Source organism: Papaver somniferum, chromosome 7, assembly GCF_003573695.1.
Source record: "Papaver somniferum cultivar HN1 chromosome 7, ASM357369v1, whole genome shotgun sequence".
NCBI classification, from domain to species: Eukaryota; Viridiplantae; Streptophyta; class Magnoliopsida; order Ranunculales; family Papaveraceae; genus Papaver; species Papaver somniferum.
Window position 1 is genome coordinate 211,728,057 of NC_039364.1, and position 20,180 is coordinate 211,748,236.

At 39.0% G+C, this 20,180-nt stretch overlaps 2 protein-coding genes across 2 annotated transcripts; both read right to left on the minus strand.

Moving 5' to 3' along the window:
- Positions 1–12,314: 12,314 nt before the first annotated feature.
- LOC113295899 lies at positions 12,315–13,271 on the minus strand. The gene has a single exon (XM_026544231.1). The coding sequence runs from the start codon at positions 13,269–13,271 to the stop codon at positions 12,315–12,317; it is 957 nt and encodes a 318-aa protein (XP_026400016.1).
- Positions 13,272–13,466: 195 nt separating this feature from the next.
- LOC113295900 lies at positions 13,467–14,405 on the minus strand. The gene has a single exon (XM_026544233.1). It carries the CDS (start codon positions 14,403–14,405, stop codon positions 13,467–13,469), a length of 939 nt encoding a protein of 312 aa, XP_026400018.1.
- Positions 14,406–20,180: the final 5,775 nt, after the last annotated feature.

Genomic DNA, 20,180 nt, shown 5'->3' on the forward strand with positions numbered 1-20,180 from the left:
CCAAATAAAAACCTCACATCTCTCAGAAGTTCAGAAGCTCAAGAGATCATGAAAAAGGAAATCAAAGAAAATCAGCAAAAAAGGATTTTCGCTCCTATGCATCCTTCAAGGCCTGCAAAGACGCCTTCTCCTTGTTCAACTCTTCAGTCATCCTGGAAATCTTGTCTTCTTTCTCCATCACAGCATCATTGGGAAAGGGTATGTTGTTCTCACATGAGTCCTTGATAGCGTTCATTTGCTTACGAATCCACTTTACATTGAAGCCAAGTCTTTCTGAATTCTCCAAGTTAAACTCCCAATCAAAGAGTATATCTGGGGTCACAGTACTTCTGGCCTTAGTGCATATATCACTTACAACACACAAGATAATACCTACTTGCATTGTTGAGGCATAAGCACGTCCAGGATTCCTGTCGACAATTATGTGACCAAATTTCTTCCATATTTTCTCGTACAAGCCTGCATATCCAATGGGAACGCTGAATCCACCAACTAGTTCATGATACGGGAGTGAAGCATCAAATGGAGGATCAAAATAAACTCATGCACTTGGATATTCATGCACCACTATACGGTTCTCAATTACTAGGGCAGCTTCTACAATCAGAGCAACAACATTCTCCGGTGTTTCAGTTTCTTCTATCACTGAATCAGCAACAATCTGGGTTTCCACAACTTCAGTGACAATTTTCTCATGGCCTTGAAGTGCAGGGATGGTTGTCTCTTCATCAATAACTCCAGGGCAGTTCGAGTTATCCTCATTGGTTTCAATATCCTCAACTTCAGTATTTGACACCTAATACGAAGATTACATGAGGTTAGAGTCACATAAGCATGAAACCAGAGAAGATTACGAAATACAGTATACAAGAAATACGACATCATCAAAGTTCATCATCATATACTCAAGGCACGAGCAAATGGCATGAAAGTCATGAAAATACGTTTTGCGGTAACCTCGTCTGAAGAAACTGTACTCTGCCCTGTACTAGAAGACGAACTGGGAGCAATCTACAAGGAATCTGAGGATGGGTTATATACAATTCTCTTCGTATTGATGTCATGTACAACGTGTCAAAATTTTATGACAATCCGATGAACAAGCAAGGAGATGTGGTCAAAACATTGAGCAACATACCATCTGAAAAAGTTCAGAAAGTCTCCTGGAAGTTTACTGTTTCGCCTTTTTCAGGCCCTGAACGTCCTCAAAACTTAAAAATCTTCTTTGTTAAAGCTTGGAAATTTTCCGGGCTTGAATATTATTATGCAGATCATGAAAATCCGACTCCAGATGAAGGTTTTACAGCGGTTTTGCTAAAAAACTGAGTTCTGAATTTTCTGACGACGAATTTCGTCTAAGTTTTCCGTGTATACACATGGATTCTCATTCATTCATTCACAAATCAGAACTTTCATACTTCTATGAAGAGGATACATGACATGTACTTACTTGGGGGGTCTCCGAAGTATTCAAGGAATTGGGATTGTCCGTGTTAATGACAAAAGGCTCATTACTTCTATTCGGCTCCGAATCTTTGGAAGTGCTTTCGTCTCTATTCTCAGAGGATGGTTGGGTATCATCACTCTCCGTCTCCATGACGACATCCTCCTGGATACATCCTAAACAATCAACATTTTATCTATAAAGCATCATTATTGAATATGCGAAGAAATACTTACGGCTTCTTCTTCATCGCTCAAATCAGGAATTGTTTGCTCAGTAGCAGAAAACCGAAAACCGTCGATACTTGATGGAGTAAAATTCTGTAACAAAATAAAAAAATTGGTTTCATGATCCTAATAATGTGGGCGAGAAAAAGTCACGACAATGGGAATACCGAGAACTCACCAAAGAACCAACTGGGACTTTATGGTATTAGGTAACAGCTTATAACTCTTGTTCCTTCCTTCTCCACCGTGAACAATCGCTTCAGTTTCTGAGAAATCTACATGGATTCGAGGTCTTACATTACGACCGTCCTGTGGTAAAATTCAGTAACATAACTAAAATACAGTTCTCATAATTTCATGAAGATTATACGAAGAAACATACCTGAGAAGATCCTGGAGACGATTTTCATTTATCACCAGAGAGATACTTCAATATTGGTCGACCAGAAATCATCTCAGTAGAAGGAGGATCCTTCACTGGAGGCTGACCAGCCATCACGTAATCACGCAATCGCTGAAGTTGTTGATCCCAAAAGTCTACATAACCTGGAGTTACATATGCAAATCTCTCGGAGAAAGGGAACCAGTAATTACTTCCTTCCACATGAGTATGGTCTAAGTGGGTTCTAAGCTGTTCAACTGATGGCTTCCTCCTTTGAAAAGTTGGAACACACTGATCCATACCAATTTGTCGAGCTGCGCTGTCAATATTATATTCCTCCAATGAAACTCCTCCGTATATAGCCGTATCAAATGACCAGGGGTGCAACTCAACATGAAAGATCTTTCGCCATCACTCAGATTTGCACCGGACATCAGCATCACACTCTCTCCAGTATTGAAAGTTCTTGGCTGGGAAACATAAGAAGGAACAGACACCCACGGGCGGAAGTTGAACTCAGATTCATCATCCAACACATCAATGAGGCGTGCTTTAGACCGAGGCTGCTTTGTAGACCAACGCATGATCCTGACATTATCTTTTTCAGAGAAGATGTGATGAGCATCAGCATTCGGTCCTTGCAAAATATTACGTGGAATAGGAGCATAGTTCTTGAAGTGTTCCCACATCAAAGCTTGAAGAAACATTATGTTGGCATAGCACTCAATCTTCATAAAGCTATTCGACACACTGGAATCTATAATCAAGGAGTCCAAGTTAGAATACAAAGAACCCAGGAATAAGCTACCTATCGTAAGTTGCTCACCTTGAGCCATCTTGATAGCAAAGGGGATCACGAAGGGTTTCAACAAGTTTCCACTGTCTTCAAATATGTCTCTGGACAACCATAAACATAAGAAAGCAGCAATGGGAAACATACCGTCGATGAGACTATCAGAAACCTCGTCTTTTGGCCACCAGCGTGTTAACCAGTGAGCATAGCATCCTTTACGGCCAGACGCCTTATTCACTTCCTCCATTGCGGCTGTCAAGATGTTAGAAACTGCAGTCTCCTCATATGAAAGATCTACAAGGAGATTGCCCGTGATTGGGAGATGCATCAAAGCAGCCACATCCTCTAAGGTGTAGATGGGGAAAACGATTTGCTGGTTTTTAAGGAATTGAGGAGACGACCGTATGGAGGAGACTCCTCAAACCGAGCAAAATGTTAAACCTCACACAGATGCACCGCTGCAAAGGGGGTTCTTTATATTCGAGAGATCAATCTGTAGTACTCCGGCCTAAATCAAGACAATAACCGTTCCAGAGTAAATTCGGTCACAAGAGATGATGGGTTGATCTGTAGGAGGGAAGCTGAGAAATGTGTGGAATCAATGGTAATCAAAGATCGTGGGTGTGTGAATTCTGAATACGATAAGCTCTGAGTGATTGAAATTGCTCAATTGAGAGTAGTTGCTTAATTGATGAGTTGATGATCTCGTGTTGTCAGTTTGACGTGAGATTGATGATACTGATGATGATGATTCAATCATGATTCAGAGACTTATTTATATTGCTGGAATTTTAGACACCATGATCTCATGAAGTGTGACAGTTGATGGAATCAAGGAGTGGGGAAGTGGAGATCGTGTTTGAAACCAGTTGCTCATCGTGTGGAGACTTGGTCGATTTTCCACCCACTACCTCGTGAATTCCTTCAACTGATTGCACGACTTGCTCACATTCCATCGTGTGTTTGAACACACGTGTCGTAGACCGTCAGACCAAAACCCTAAGCGATATCCCCCCTAGTGACACGATTGACGTCTCGTGGTTTGTTAGTCAAATGATGACTTCGTGGTTTGATGGGACGACGAGTCCATGTAGTCGTTGATTTGAACATAATGTTATGAAACTCGTGAATTGAACATGTCATGAGACAGAGGTATAGTTCTTACGATGAAGTGAGCAAGTATTGCTCATTCGGTGGATCGTTGAATATTGATTGTTGAACCAATATTCCTTGGTTTGAATAAATATTTATCATCTGAGAAAGTGTTGCTCATGTGATGAATTGTTGAATATTTGATCGTCTGAGCATGTGTTGCTCGTCTGATGGATTATTGGCAGCGTACCAAAAATATTAATTAGAATACTGGTCGTTGAACCGAGCATAATTAATAAAATTAATGACCATGAGGTCGTCGTAAAATTATTAAGGTTAGAATCTGGAATGATGATCCTTGGATTCAGAAACCCTAATTTGATCAATTGATGATCAATTCATGGTTTGTCAGAATTTCAACCATGGGACGAAGGAGGGAGCGACTACAAGGGACCATGGATCAACCATGTAGTGTCCATATGCTCACGTGAGAAAATACGAAGAACTCCTGAAGAGTTGACGATTTGTTGGTGAAAGAATGATTAAATGCTGGTTTAATCATTTATTCGAAAATGCTCGTCTGAACCTTAGGTGAGAAAACCTAATTAATTATGACGAGGCGAGGGACCGACCATGGAGTCATGAAACCGTCCCTGGGTTGTCTCGTTACCGCCTGACAATAACTTCATTAAAATCCAAAGTGTTTGGGAGAGTTTTGGACCTAATACGAGCAATTGTGCAAATTAGGTCAAAAACTGTGAAAATTGATGGGACCGGCTTCCGTGAGCCAAAGAGCCAATCTTGTTCGGTCAATATAGCGTGCTCGTGTCCCAAGGCGTACGCGTCTCAGTCCTGAGAATTTTGATATTTTCTGGCGTGCAATTGAGCATCCATTCGAGAAAATATGCCAAAATTAGGGTTTCGACGAAACTGAGGAAAACACCATGAGATGATGAAAAATAATTATAAAATAAGGAATGAGGAGGCGTGGGACCGTCGTGGTCAAGGCATGGTCGGTCGGTCATGACCACGGTCCCATGGTGCCTTTTCCTTAATATTATAATATTTTGATGATTTTATGAAAAATTCATGAATTTTGAGAAATTTGATGAATTTAGGGAGTTTCCATGAATTGAAGGAGTTTTCATGAGTTCAAGGAAGCAAAAAATATTAAAATAATAAAAGCAATTAGGAACAATTAACTTTGTGGCTCGATACTAGCAGAGCAAGCTGTCTAGGAGCATTAATTATCCCGATATGAGCTTGTCGGTAAGTCATATCCTTTATATAGTCAGGGTAAACTCGTTGTTTGTTCCTGAAGACGTTATCGCTCTATACCTAGCAGAGCAAGCTGTCTAGGAGCCGTCCATCTCGTGCTACTATATAGAAATAATCACTGAAAGTATTCAGTATTCATGAGATATGCCGTTGTCCAGTCGTGAAACTACATATCCACATGTACTCTGAGAGAAGGTACTCTCTGTTGAGAATTCGATGAGAGACCCGTGTCTCGATACTCACGTCTGATTGCTGAATCAGAGCTTCGTATAATTATGAGTTTACGAATTTAGACTTTGTCGAAAATCCACCATCTACATAAGGTAACGGTAAACTCTCCCCATCTGCATATAAAGGTGTGAGTGGGAATACACCAACGAGCAAGTAGAGACACAATACCTCTCGCATCATGGAAAATGAATAAGTCTCCAGAAGCCTGAATAGCTCTAGTCACTTGCGCCTGATCGAGCATAGCCCTGACATGAGGGAAACCCAACATATGTCTTGCCCATCCATAGAACTTTCCCAAAGGTCGTCGAGAAAGCTTAAACTCTATGATTGATGCAAGGAAGATACCTCGTTCAAGACAAAACCGAATCACTGTCTTAGGAATCACCAATTTCTTCTGAGTAACATTTCTGGGATTTATCAGAAGATGATACACTGGAGATTTGAGATGATTCTCAGTTCCCTGCTCAACCTCCGCAAAAAATACATCATCTATATTCGGGACATTCTTAATTCCAGAGGCTTCATCCTGTTCTTCGCAAACGGAAGTCTCATCCATACATGTCTCATCTCTGGAGGTATCATCATCAATACACATTTCGTCCCTTGGAGTGTCGTTAGCTTGGGAGTTGGACATCTTTGCAGAGTAGCTGTAAAGTTCACACTACATTCTACTTCAGTATGTCGCCCAGATATAAATCAAGGGAGTACAAGCATCTAATGGTAACTCTTAACTCTTACCTTTTACGCTTCCACTAACGATAGTGATAGTAATGCTACAGTTAACACCTCAAAAATTGTTCGTTTCTTCGAAACCTACAAAAGACGAACGAAACTCAGATTTTTCATAAAATCATGAACATTTCCACTGCGTGAAGATTTGCCATGGAATTATGAAAGCTAAAACAATATTTCATCATAAATAATTGTTTACTTTGAACATTATTCAAAAATCAGTGTTGAAAATATATGTTTACAAAACATGAAATAATAACTCACGCAAAAAAAAGTATGCCTTTTTTCGTGAAATCATGCCACGGTTTTGTATGCAAATATATTTTCATGGACATACCATGATTTTATAAAAAAAAAAACTCTTTTCCTTCGTATCATCGTTCGTCTTTAAAACGAAGGTTTATTTCGGTTTTGTGAGAACTCACTTCTTTTATGATAAAACTTTGGTTCACATGAAAACTCATAAACTAAACTTTATCACTGGACCTAGGTCTACATATATTAAAAATCTCTCCTAAATCAGGGATTATTGTTAGTTTTCAAAACTAACGATCAAATGAACATACGTTTTCAAAAAACAAGGGTTTTTCAACAAAAATCCTACTCAGCTACACACATATATGATTTCAACATGATCACTTCATGAAACTCATATAAACATCAGCAAAAAAATAAATAAAATTCCACACCTGGTCGGCGCCGGCCGGACGGCGGCGGCGGCGGTAGGTGCTCCAGCGTGAAATCTTTCTCCTCCTGTTGCTGGCGTGAAGGTGGTAGAGAGGTGATGAAGTTTCTGGTCGTGGAAAATAAAAAAAAAAAAAGGGATTAATTCCCTTTTATATCAATTTTTATTTCCAAAACCTAATTTTACAAGGATTTCCTTATTTGGGCCCGACCCGCGAATCCTAAACGACCAAGGTTCCATCGTCCAAACCAGCGGTTCAACGCCACTTTATGCTCATGAAACGATGCTCTATCATGCCACTGAGATCTTCATTCAAGTCATGGTATGCTCTCACTATCAAAATCTGGTAACGTCTTAACTTACGACTAAGTTCAATTACTTATATTGTTTATGACCGGAATATCACCATTCAATGCTGACTGAGGAACACGGCTTTCCTCACTAAGCATAGGACTTAATGTAGATGGTGGATTTTCGACAAAGGTTAAAATCGTAAACCCATAATTATACGAACTCCTGATCCAGCAATCAGATGTGAGTATTGAGACACGGGCCTCTCATCGAATCCTTTGACTGAGAATACTTTATCTCATAGTACATGCAGATATGTAGTCTCTCGGCTGGACAACGGCATATCTCATGAATACTGAACACTTCAGTAATTATTTCTATATAGAATCACGAGATTGACGGCTCCTAGACAGCTTGCTCTGCTAGTATAGAGCGATAACGTCTTCAGGATACAAACAACGAGTTTCCCTGACTATATAAAGGATATGAAGCTCCAGAAAGCTCATGTCAGAATAATTAATGCTCCTAGACAGCTTGCTCTGCTAGTATAGAGCCATAAGTTAATTATTCCTAAATTCTTGGATTCATCCACTGAATTTCCGAAAATATTCAAATATTTTCGCAGTATTTCGTTACTTCAATTTATGGTTCTTCCCAGTAGAATTCCATGGGTTAGTAATAAATATTCAACGCACGGGCATCTGAGCTACCTCTGAGTAAGCCCCGGCTCAAAAGGTGCAAGTGTACTCAACGATGATACACTAACAATCACCGCACGAACGAGTATTTCAAAATACGACGAACCGATGAATCTATGCAAAATAGGAAAGAAAATAATAAATAATTAAAATATCGACCAAGGCGCCAAGGGATTGGGCTCATCGACCGGCCGGCCGTGTCGTGGCCAATCCCACGCCAGTTTTATATTTTATCATATTTTTTGTTATCTTCCTTGATCTTATGAAAATCCTTTTATTTGAACAAATATCCTTCGTTTTGAGGAAACTCCTCAGTTTCATGGTGTTTCCTTCGCACCAAGGAAATAATATAAAATTGGGAAAAACAATGTGGGGTCGTGATTATTGGCCAACCGGCCATGGCTTGATCCTAGCCGGCCCCACACCTCATGGTTCCTCATTATTTTATTATTATTTCCCTAATCTCATGAAAACTCCTTAATCTCATGGTATTTTCACAAAACCATGAAAATATAATATAAAATTAGGGAAACTCGTGGGACCGGGCCCCAGCCGGCCGGCCATGCCTCAGCCGGTCCCACACGCCCCTTATTTTATTATTATTATTTTAAGGTTTCCTTGATCCCATGAAATTCCTTGATTTCATGGTATTTCTTTCAAATTATGAAAATTCCTTCAAATCATGGAAAATAATAGACAAAAATTACATAAAATTAGGGAAACTTGTGGGACCGGGACCAAGCCGGCCGACCATGCCCTAGCCGGCCCCACACGCCCTTATTTTATTATTTTAATATTATTTGCTTCCTTGATCCCATGGAAACTCTTTCACTTTAAGGAAACTCTTTAATTTCAACAAAATTCCTTGATTTCATGATATTTTCATAAAATCATGAAAAATATTATAAAATTAGGAAAAGGCACCATGGGACTGTGGTCACTGGCCGGCCGGCCACGCCTTGGCTCCAACGGTACCACTCCTCATATTCCTTCATTTTATAATTATTTTCCTTCATCTCATGAAGTTTCCTCAGTTTCAGCAAAACCCTGATTTTATTGTATTTTCTCAAATGGTTGCTCAAACGCACGCCAGAAAATATCAAAATTCTCAAGACTGAGACGCGGACGTGTTGACGACGTGAGCATGTTACCTTGACCGACCAACGTTGGCTCTTTGGTTCGCAATGATCCGGTCCCACGTATTTTCATGGTTTGACCTAATTTGCGCAATTGCATGTATTAGGTCCAAGACTCTTCCAAATAATTTTGGAATTTCATGAAGTAATCATCATTCGATCCCACGACCATCCAGGGTTGGTTTCATGACCCCTTGGTCGGTCTCTCACCTCTCCATAATTAACTAGGCTTTATCACCTAAGGCTCAGACGAGCATTATATGAAAAATGATTGAACCAGCATTTGATCATCTTTTCACCAACTCTTCAAGGGGTCTTGGTATTTGCTCACGCGAGCATATGGACCCTACATGATCGACCCAAGGTCTCATGTAGCCGGTCCTCCTTCATTCCATGGTTAAATTTTCAATAAACTATCACTCGGTTATCAATTGATCAAATTAGGGTTTCTGAGTCCAAGGATCATTATTCCAGATTCGAACGCTAATAATTTTACGACGATATCATGATCACCATTTTATTATACTCGGTTCAACTACCAGTATTCTAATTAATGTTTTATTTCGGTCACGCTGCCAATAATTCATCAGACAAGCAACACTTGCTCAGATGAGCAATATTTGCTCAAACAAAGGAATACTGGTTCAACTATCAATATTCAACAATTCATCAAATGAGCAATACTTGCTCACCTTAACGTGAGAATTATACCTTTGTCTCAACAGACACGTTCAATTCATAAGTCTCAGAACATTTTGCAAAATCATGTTCAACTCAGCAAATACATGGACTCATCGTCCCATAAAGTCATGAAGTCAACAACTGACTAATTAACCACGAGACATCAATCGTGTCACTTGGGGGGATATCAAATAGAGTTTTGGTCTGGCGGTATACGGCACGTGTGTTCATACACACGATGGAATTTGAGCAAGTCGTGCAATCAGTTGAAGGAGTTAACAAAGTAGTGGATGGAAAATCGACCAAGTCTCCGCACGATGAGCAACTGGTTTCAAACACGATTTCCATTTCCCCACTCTTTGATTCCATCAACTGTCACACTTCATGGGATAATGGTATCCACAATTCCAGCAATATACATAAGTCTCTGAAATCATGATTGAATATACAAGAATCTCACGTCAAACAGACAATACGAGATTAACAACTCAACATCTGAGTAATCACTCTCAAAAGGGATTCAATCATTCAGAACTTACCTTATTCAGAATACATAACACACCCACAATCTTTGATTACCATTGATTCCAAACATTTCTCAGCTTCCCTCCTACAGATCAACCCATCATCTCTTGTGACCGAATTTACTCTGGAACGACCATTGTCTTGGTTTAGGCCGGAGTACTACAGATTGATCTCTCGAATTCAAAGCACTCCCTTCTTGCAGTGCATCTGTGTGAGGTTGAACATTTCGCTCGGTTCAAGGAGTCTCCTCCGTACGGTCGTCTCCTCAATCCCGTGAAAACCAGCAAATCGTTTTGCCCCATCTACAACCATGGTTCTGAAATTGCAATTGAGAATAGTTGCTCATCTGGAAAGCTTTCACGCAACGGTATAGCTTCTTCGTCTACAGTAAGACGACTCAAGTGATCCTCAACAGTGTTCTCAATGCCTTTCTTGTCTTTAATTTCGAGATCAAACTCTTGTAAGAGTAATATCCATCGAATGAGCCTTGGTTTCGCCTCCTTTTTTGCAAGTAAGTACCTAAGTGCTGCATGATCAGAAAACACAACAACTTTTGTACCAATTAAATAATAACGAAATTTTTCTTATGCAAAAACGATTGTTAATAACTCTTTTTCTGTGGTCGTGTAATTTTGTTGAGCATCATTCAACGTTCTGGAAGCATAATAAATTGCATGGGGCAACTTCCCAGTACGCTGGCCTAATACTTCACCGACCGCATAATCACTAGCATCACACATTATCTCGAATGGCTTACTCCAATCTGGTGGTTTCATAATAGGGGATGTTATCAAAAGTTCTTTCAAACGATTGAATGCCGCCAAACACTTCTCATCGAAGTTAAAAACCACGTCTTTTTGCAAAAGGTTGCATAATGGTGCTGCAACCTTGGAAAAGTCTTTAATAAACCTGCGATAAAATCCTGCATGACCAAGAAAAGAACGAATTTCCCTCACCGTAGTGGGAGGAGTTAGAGCACGAATAAGATCAATCTTAGATTTATCAACTTCTAATTCTTTAGAAGATATAATATGGCCTAAAACAATGCCATGAGTTACCATAAAATGGCACTTCTCCCAATTTAGCACAAGATTAGTCTCAACACATTATTTAAGAATTAGTGTAAGGTTATCCAAGCACAAGTCAAATGAATCACCGTACACACTGAAATCATCCATAAAAACTTCGATAATGTTTTCGACATATTCAGAAAAGATACTTACCATACACCTTTGGAAGGTAGCGGGTGCATTACACAAACCAAAAGGCATCCTTCTATATGCAAATGTTCCGAACGGACATGCAAAAGTAGTTTTCTCTTGATCCTCAGGTGCTATAGAAATCTGATTGTAACCTGAATACCATCAAGAAAACAGTAATGAGAGTGTCCAGAAAAACGTTCCAACATTTGATCCATAAAAGGTAAAGGAAAATGATCCTTTTTAGTGGTTGCATTCAGTTTTCTGTAATCTATACAAACCCTCCAACCGGTTTGCACACGAGTTGGGACAAGTTCGTTATTATCATTTTGCACCACTATGACGCCCGACTTCTTTGGTACCACTTGTACCGGGCTCACCCATTTGCTATCAGAAATGGGATAGATAACTCCCACGTCTAATAACTTTAGTATCTCTTTCTTTACGACTTCCATCATTGGAGGATTCAAGCGGCGTTGTGCCTCCCTTGTAGGCTTTGCTTCATCCTCAAATCGTATTTTATGCATGCACGTCAATGGGATTATTCCCTTGATATCAACGATTGTCCATCCTGTAGCAGTTTTGTACTCCCTCAAAACTCGAAGAAGTCTTTGTTCCTGCAATTCAGTTAGTGCATTAGAAACTATTACTGGCAACTCCTCATTATCACCCAAATACATGTATTTTAAGTGATCAGGAAGAGGCTTTAGTTCAAGTTTCGGAGCCTGCAAAATAGATGGCAATAATTTTTCATCAGAGCATGGCAAAGAGATAAAAGAAATATTTGAGTTTTGAGGTACTTCTTGTAAAGAGTTAAGAAAGCCTGAGGCTTCTTTGGTTTCTTCTCCACACTCAAATCTTCCATCAATGGGTGTTGTTAATGCGGTTTCAAGTACATCCTCCCCATTCATATTGAATAACTATTGAGCCAAGTTATCAATTACATCAACAGAGAAGCAAGAATGGGCATCACTGGGATATCTCATCGTTTCATAAATGTTGAAACGTATTACTTCTCCATCAAATTCCATAGTCAACGAACCATCATGCACATCAATTTTAGTTCTAGCCGTGCTCATAAATGGTCGACCAAGAAGCAAAGGTAGAGATGTGTCATTTGATCCGTCTGTCATCTCCAACACACAGAAATCCGCTGGAAAAATTAGCTGGTTCACCTGCACAAGTACATCCTCAATAATACCTCTAGGGTATACATTAGAAAGGTCAGCCAACTGTAAAGTAATTCCAGTTTCTTTCAAGGGACCTAACTTAAGAGATTCATATATAGATGCAGGCATAACATTTACTGATGCTCCTAAATCAAGCATAGCCTTATTAAACTTGGTGTTACCAATAACAATAGGAATATCAAAACTACCGGGGTCTTTACACTTAAGTGGGAGTTTCTTTTGCAAGATAGCCGAAGCATTTTCCCCCACTTTCATTACCTCATTACCGGTTAACCTCTGTTTATTGGTGCACAGGTCCTTCAGAATTCTCACGTACTTGGGGACTTGTTTAATAGCATCTATTAGTGGAATGTTCACATGAATCTTCCTGAAAATATCTAAAATCTCCTTATCTTGTTCCACCTTTTTAGAATTAGCAAACCTGCGAGGAAAAGGTAAAGGGGTAACATAAGTAGAAATAGGAGGTTTAGAGTTCGTTTTAGGTACCTCATCGGTTTGGGAAGAGTCAGTAATCTCTTTCTCCAAAACCGTCCCCTTGGGGTCTTTGCTTTTCTCAGCATCTTCTGGTTGCACAGTTCGTGTACCACTTCTCAATGTCAGAGCATTAACAAAATCTCTTGGGTTAAGAGGTTGAGAAGGGAGTTTCCCACTATTCTGCGTCTCCAAATGGTTCAATTTACCCGCCATGGTGCTAATTTGTGTCTGCAACTCCTTGATTGCACCATCAGTCATTTGATGATTTTTTTGCACCATTGTGGTTAGATTCTTCATCATAGCAAGCATCTCTGATATTTCTGAGTTCTTCACTTGTTGTGGTTGTTGTTGTTGAAAACCACTAGGACGATTGAAAACCGGTCCTTGAGCTGCAGCTTGCTTGTTTGCTTAACTAAAATTGGGATGATCTCTCCACCCTGGATTATAAGTATTGGAATAGGGATCATACCGTTTCCTTTGCTGATTCGGGAATACTGCATTGACTTCTTCAGCTTCTTCCTCATAAGAAGGAATGATTACTGAGGCCATTTGTTGTATCATCTTATCCATATTACCAATCCTATCTTCTAAGTGCGGTGAAGAAGTAACCTCATTAACCTTTCGACTCATTGACATACCTCTTGTGTTGAATTGTTGCGTGTTTGCAGCCATATTCTCGATCAATTTTGTCTCTTCGTCAATGGTTTTGTTTGTCAAAGCACCACCACTAGCTGCATCAATAAGATTTCTCTCGGATTGGAGCAAACCATCGTAAAAATACTGCACTATGAGTTGCTCAGAGATTTGATGATGTGGGCAGCTCGCTAACAACTTCTTGTACCGTTCCCAGTAGCCGTAAAGAGTCTCACCAGTAATTTGTTCAATCCCACTAATTGCTTTACAAATAATTGCTGCTTTACAGGCGGGAAAGTACTTTTCTAAAAAAGCTCTCTGCATCTCGTTCCATGTTGTGATACTTCCAGGTGGAAGACCATAGAACCATTCTTCTACAGAATCAATCAAAGAGAAAGGAAAAGCTGTCAGTAAAGCTCTACCTTGATCACTTCCAGTTGGCTTCAAACTTGTCAACCTATGTTGAAAGAGTAGTAAATGACGATTTGGATCTTCTCCTTGAATCCTTTTGAACTTCGGTAACCAATGAATCAACTGAGATTTGAGCTCAATTGAATCTTCCAAGTTGACACACAACTTTTGTTGATCAAACGATGGGGATGTCAGATCTTTGAGTGTCCTCTTGGGAGGTGGAGGTGGTGGAGCGACGTCATTTCCCTGGTTCCCTTGGTTTCCCTGGTTACCAGTGTTATTGTTGTTCGTTCCGCCAACCATCTCTTCTTGTTGTGAATTTTGAGGCTCTTGTAGTACTGTTCCTGTGCGAGTTGAAATTCCGCACCTTTGGTAATCCCAATGTTTGGGAGCCAGAGATCAATTACCTAAAACAAGATTCTCAAAAAACAAATTAAAAACTAAAAAAAGAAATCAAAAACAAAATAAAAATCCGCTATGCCTCCCCGGCAGCGACGCCAAAATTTGGTCGGTTGTCAGTCGACGCAAAAATAATTTAAGTTCTTTCACTTCACAATTATGAATAATAGTATAGTAATAAGAAAAGATTCGTTCCACAAGGAGATATGGGTTGTTATTCGTAATTGAAAACTTAAGTAACCTGGGGGATTTTTGATCTTGGTCGAAAATAATTAAAATAATAATAATAGCAAATAATGAGTAGAGAATCAATAAGTTGAGAATACTGGCTAAGGGTTCATCATCAATCATAATACATGCACTTCGACTAATAATTAGTTTTCTCACTCAATCATTCATTATCAAGAGTCCTAAAGTACCCCATCGAGAGCATACTCCGGTAAATTCCTTATGTCATCACATACCATAACGATGAATATATGAATACTACTTAGAGAACAACCTAATGCAACGTGCTAATAGGTTTAAGCCTCCAAGAGCCTTAATTTATATGAATTAGACTAATCCATGCAATAAAAATACTACGAGTAAACTATTTAACATAGGTCAATCTTCTACTTGCAATCACACAAAGGTTTTGAATACAATTGGTAATCACAATATGCTACTTATGACAAGGTTTATCAACAATTACGTATCTCAAAACCCTAGCCTAGCTTTAGAAATGCATTCATGCTCATTTAGTAGCGCTCCTAAACAAACAATCAAACAATCATACATGGCGATAATAAATAGTAGAACAAGACAATAATTTTGATTGAGATAACAAAACCAATATATTAATTTAGTAACATGTTTATGATATCCGACTACATCCTTAACCAATATGAGGTGATTAGCTACTCATGGATTTCTTAAAACCCACGAAAAATATTAAAAGAGAATGAAATAGCAAACCCTAGAATCGTGATTGTCAATCGCAACACCAATCCCTTGCTCCCGTTTGTAGATGGTGGATTTTCGACAAAGGCTAAATTCGTAAACTCATAATTATATGAAGCTCTGATTCAGCAATCATACGTGAGTATCGAGACATGGGTCTCTCACCGAATTCTCAACGGAGAGTACTTTTCTCTCAGAGTACATGTAGATATGTAGTCTAACGACTGGACAACGGCATATCTCATGAATACTGAATACTTTCAGTGATTATTTCTATATAGCATCACGATATGGACGGCTCCTAGACATCTTGCTCTGCTAGTATAGAGCGATAACGTCTTCAGGAACAAACAACAAGTTTACCCTGACTATATAAAGGATATGACTTACCGGCAAGCTTGTATCAGGATAATTAATGCTCCTAGACAGCTTGCTCTGCTAGTATAGAGCCACAAAGTTAATTATTCCTAATTACAATCGCTCATATTCCATGGTCGAATCCACGACTGGTCCCATGGAATGACAATAACAATTGTTCTGATTCTATGACCGAATCCACAACTTGATCTCATAGAATAGCAATAACTATATTATCTCATTACTCCGATTTCATGATCGAATCCACAACTGGTCTCATAAATGGTAATAGATAAACCTCAATTACTCCGATTCTATGGTCGAATCTACGATCCCATGGAATGGTAATGCTCACTTTATTATTCTGAATTTATAGTCGAATCCTCAGCTGATCCTATGAATTAATAATAAACATCTTATTACTCAGTTTTGTGAATTATTCTCTACTGAATTCCACAATTAGTAATATATAATCAACAACCGGGCATCTGAGCTACCTCTAAGTAAGCCCCGATTCAAATGGTGAAGGTGTATTCAACGATGATACACTAACAGTCACCGCACGAACGAGTATTTCAAAAATACAACGAAACGATGAACCTATGCAAAATAGAGAAGAAAATATTATCAAATCTCCTTCGTCTTGAGGAAACTCCTCGATTTCATGGTACTTCCATAAATCCATAAAAATAATATAAAATTAAGGAAAGGAGTGTGGGGCGTGACCATTGGCCAACTGGCCATGCCTTGGTCCCAATCGGCCCCACACCCACGGTTCCTTATTATTATTATTATTATTTCTCTAATTTCATGAAAAAACTCCTTGATTTCATGGTATTTTTGCACAAATCATCAAATAATAATAAAATAAAATAAATTATGAAAACTTGTGGGACCGGGCCTTGGCTAGCCGGCCTTGCCCTAGACGGTCCCACACGCCCCTTTGTTTATTATTTTATTTTATTTTATTATTATATGATGATTTGTGCAAAAAATACCATGAAATCAATGAGTTTTTCATGAAATTAGAGAAATAATAATAATAATAATAAAATAATAAGGAACCGTGGGGTGTGGGGCCAGTTGGGACCAAGGCATGGCCGGTTGGCCAATGGTCGCGCCCATACTCCTTTCCTTAATTTTATATTATTTTTTATGGATTTATGGAAGTACCATGAAACCGAGGAGTTTCCTCGAGACGAAGGAGATTTGATAAAATGAGAGAATTTTCATCAAATCATGGAAAATAATAAAAATACATTAAAAGTATAAAACTGGCGTGGGATTGACTAAGACATGGTCGGTCGGTCGTGTGTCCGTGCTCCCAGCACCCTGGTCAATATTTTTAATTATTTATTATTTTCTTCTCTATTTTGCATAGGTTCATCGTTTCGTTGTATTTTTGAAATACTCGTTCGTGCGGTGACTGTTAGTGTATCGTCGTTGAATACACCTTCACCATTTGAATCCGGGCTTACTTAGAGGTAGCTCAGACGCACGGTTGTTGATTATTTATTACTAATTGTGGAATTCAGTGAAGAATAATTCACAAAACTGAGTAATAAGATGTTTATTATTAATTCATAGGATCAGCTGAGGATTCGACTACGAATTCAGAATAATAAAGTGAGCATTACCATTCCATGGGATCGTAGATTCGACCATAGAATCGGAGTAATTAAGATTTATCTATTACCATTTATGAGACCAGTTATGGATTCGATCATGAAATCGGAGTAATGAGATAATATAGTTATTGCCATTCTATGAGATCAAGTCGTGGATTCGATCATAGAATCAGAACAATTGTTTATTGCCATTCCATGGGACCATTCGCAGATTCGACCATAGAATAGGAGCAATTATTATTGCCATTCCATGGGACCAGTCGTGGATTCGACCAAGGAATAAGAGCAATTGTAATTAGGAATAATTAACTTTGTGGCTATATACTAGCAGATCAAGTTGTCTAGGAGCATTAATTATCCCGATATGAGCTTGTCGGTAAGTCATATCCTTTATATAGTCAGGGTAAACTCGTTGTTTGTTCCTGAAGACGTTATCGCTCTATACTAGCAGAGAAAGCTGTCTAGGAGCCGTCCATCTCGTGATACTATATAGAAATAATCACTGAAAGTATTCAGTATTCATGAGATATGCCGTTGTCCAGTCGTTAGACTACATATCTACATGTACTCTGAGATAAAGTACTCTCCGTTGAGAATTCGATGAGAGACCCGTGTCTCGATACTCACGTCTGATTGTTGGATCCGAGCTTCGTATAATTATGAGTTTACGATTTTAGCCCTTGTAGAAAACTGTGTTCCTCAGTCATCATTAAATGGTGATTTCCGGCCATAAATAACAATACCAGTAATTAAACTTAGTCGTAAGTTGAGACGTTACCGGATTTAGAGAGCATGAGAAAACCGCGACTTAATGAAGGCTTCAATGTCACGATTGGAGTGTCGTTTGATGAGCATAAATTGGTGTTGAACCGCTGGTTTGGACGACTCGTCCGTGGTTGGTCAGGATTCGCGACGGGCCATGGAAACAAATCCTTGTTTTATGAATAGACGCTCGTTCGTTCGTTAGTTTAAGGAACAAACAAAATAGACCTGAGTCTAATGATATAAAATTCGTCTATGAGCTTTCACGAAAACCGGAATTTTATATTTTAAATATGTGAGATTTCACAAAGTGGAATAAACTCTCGTTTCAAAGGTGGATGCTCGTACGAGAGAAAAGTTTTTTTTTTTTGATAGACGTGCGTCTGTTAGTAATAAAATTTTGTTTATGGGCCTTCATGAATTTTTTTATCTTCGATGTTTCGGAAATCTTTGAAAATATACTCTCGCTTCAAAGACAGATGCTCGTGCGAGGGAGCAAAAATATATCGATATATTTTTCAAATTTACGTGAGTTTCACGTTAAAATATATTTTGTAAAATCAATTTTTTGATTTTGAACAATTGTTGAAAGTATACAACCATACATGGTAAAAGAATGTCTATATGTGAGTTTTCACAATCGTAGAATGGACGTCTGTCCAAATTTTGAGAAACCAGTGAATGTTCACATTGTAAAATTTACGTGGGTTGTTCACGGTTTTGTGAAAATCATGTCAGAATTTTGCTAGTCTTAGCAGGTTTGAAGGAACGAGAAAAATTTGAAGTATTAACTCATGTACTGTTAGTGAAATCGTAAACAGGTAAGATTTGAAAGTTACCATTTTTGCAGACGCTGATGTGAGCATCTTTATTCCATGATTCGTTGTTTTGCTGAATCCTGCGTTTTGTATAAATGATGCGCTGAATGTTATGCATCTGTCACAGCCACTTTGCAAGAATGACTGACTCCCATGATGACACTTTCAAAGATGATGTTTTCAGGGATGACATCTCCGCGGGTGTAACTTCAAGAAATGGTACTTCTGGGACCTCTGAGTGATGGTGAGAGATCCTTCATACTGAGTTGTACTCCTGGTTATTTCATCAACTATACCACAGGATGATCATGTAGTGAGGTTTCAGATCAATGTAGACTCCTCGGAAATGGAAGAAAGTCTTCGGGGCGGAGCACCCAGAAGTAAGGACTACAGGATGTTAGCAAATGACGTGCAGTCCCCAGCCGTTTCTTTGGTGAGTTGTTAGCGCTCCTTGTATCATGACTTTTTCCTTCCAGTGCAATTAGGATCACGAGACCAAGGTTTTGTTATATCTTTTCAGACCTTTTCTCCATCGATTGACGGTCTTCAACTTGTTCCCAGGCGAACAATTCAGGAATCCAGTACTGATGAAGAAGTCGATGTAAATTTCTCTTTCGTGCAGGTGATCGCGGCATCTCCTTGAATGAAATAATAATAATTTTTGTTGATGCATCCAGGAAGAAATCATTGTAGATAAGAATTATGTTGATGAAGCGCACTTTTTTTTGGGAGATGGGAATATGGAGAATTCCCGAAATCCCGAACCGAATGAAGATAGCGGTGTTGTCAACGGAGATTCTGGCATCGTCGAGCCTTCAAATGATTTAGAGACTCCCTTAGTAAGTATATCTCCTGTAATTTCTTCAAAGAAGTATGATATCGCTGATTCTTGAATGAATGAATGAAAATCCATGTGAATTTATGGATAACTTTGCCGAAATACGTCACCGGAAAATTTCAGACTTCAGATTTTACTAGAAACGCTGTAGAATCTTCGTCCGAAGTCGGATTTTCGCGGTTTGCATATGTATCTTCAAGACCAGGAAATTTCCAATCTTTTTGAAAGAAGCTATTTGAATTTTGAGCATGTTTAGGGCCTGAAAAAGGCGAAATAGTGAACTTCCAGGAGACCTTCAAAACTTTTTCAGATGGCATGTTGCTCCATGTTTTAG

Excerpts from the sequence above, each read along its gene's own strand:
- LOC113295899 (XM_026544231.1), bottom strand. The coding sequence starts at position 13,271 with ATGGCGGGTAAATTGAACCATTTGGAGACGCAGAATAGTGGGAAACTC.
- LOC113295900 (XM_026544233.1), bottom strand. The coding sequence starts at position 14,405 with ATGGTTGGCGGAACGAACAACAATAACACTGGTAACCAGGGAAACCAA.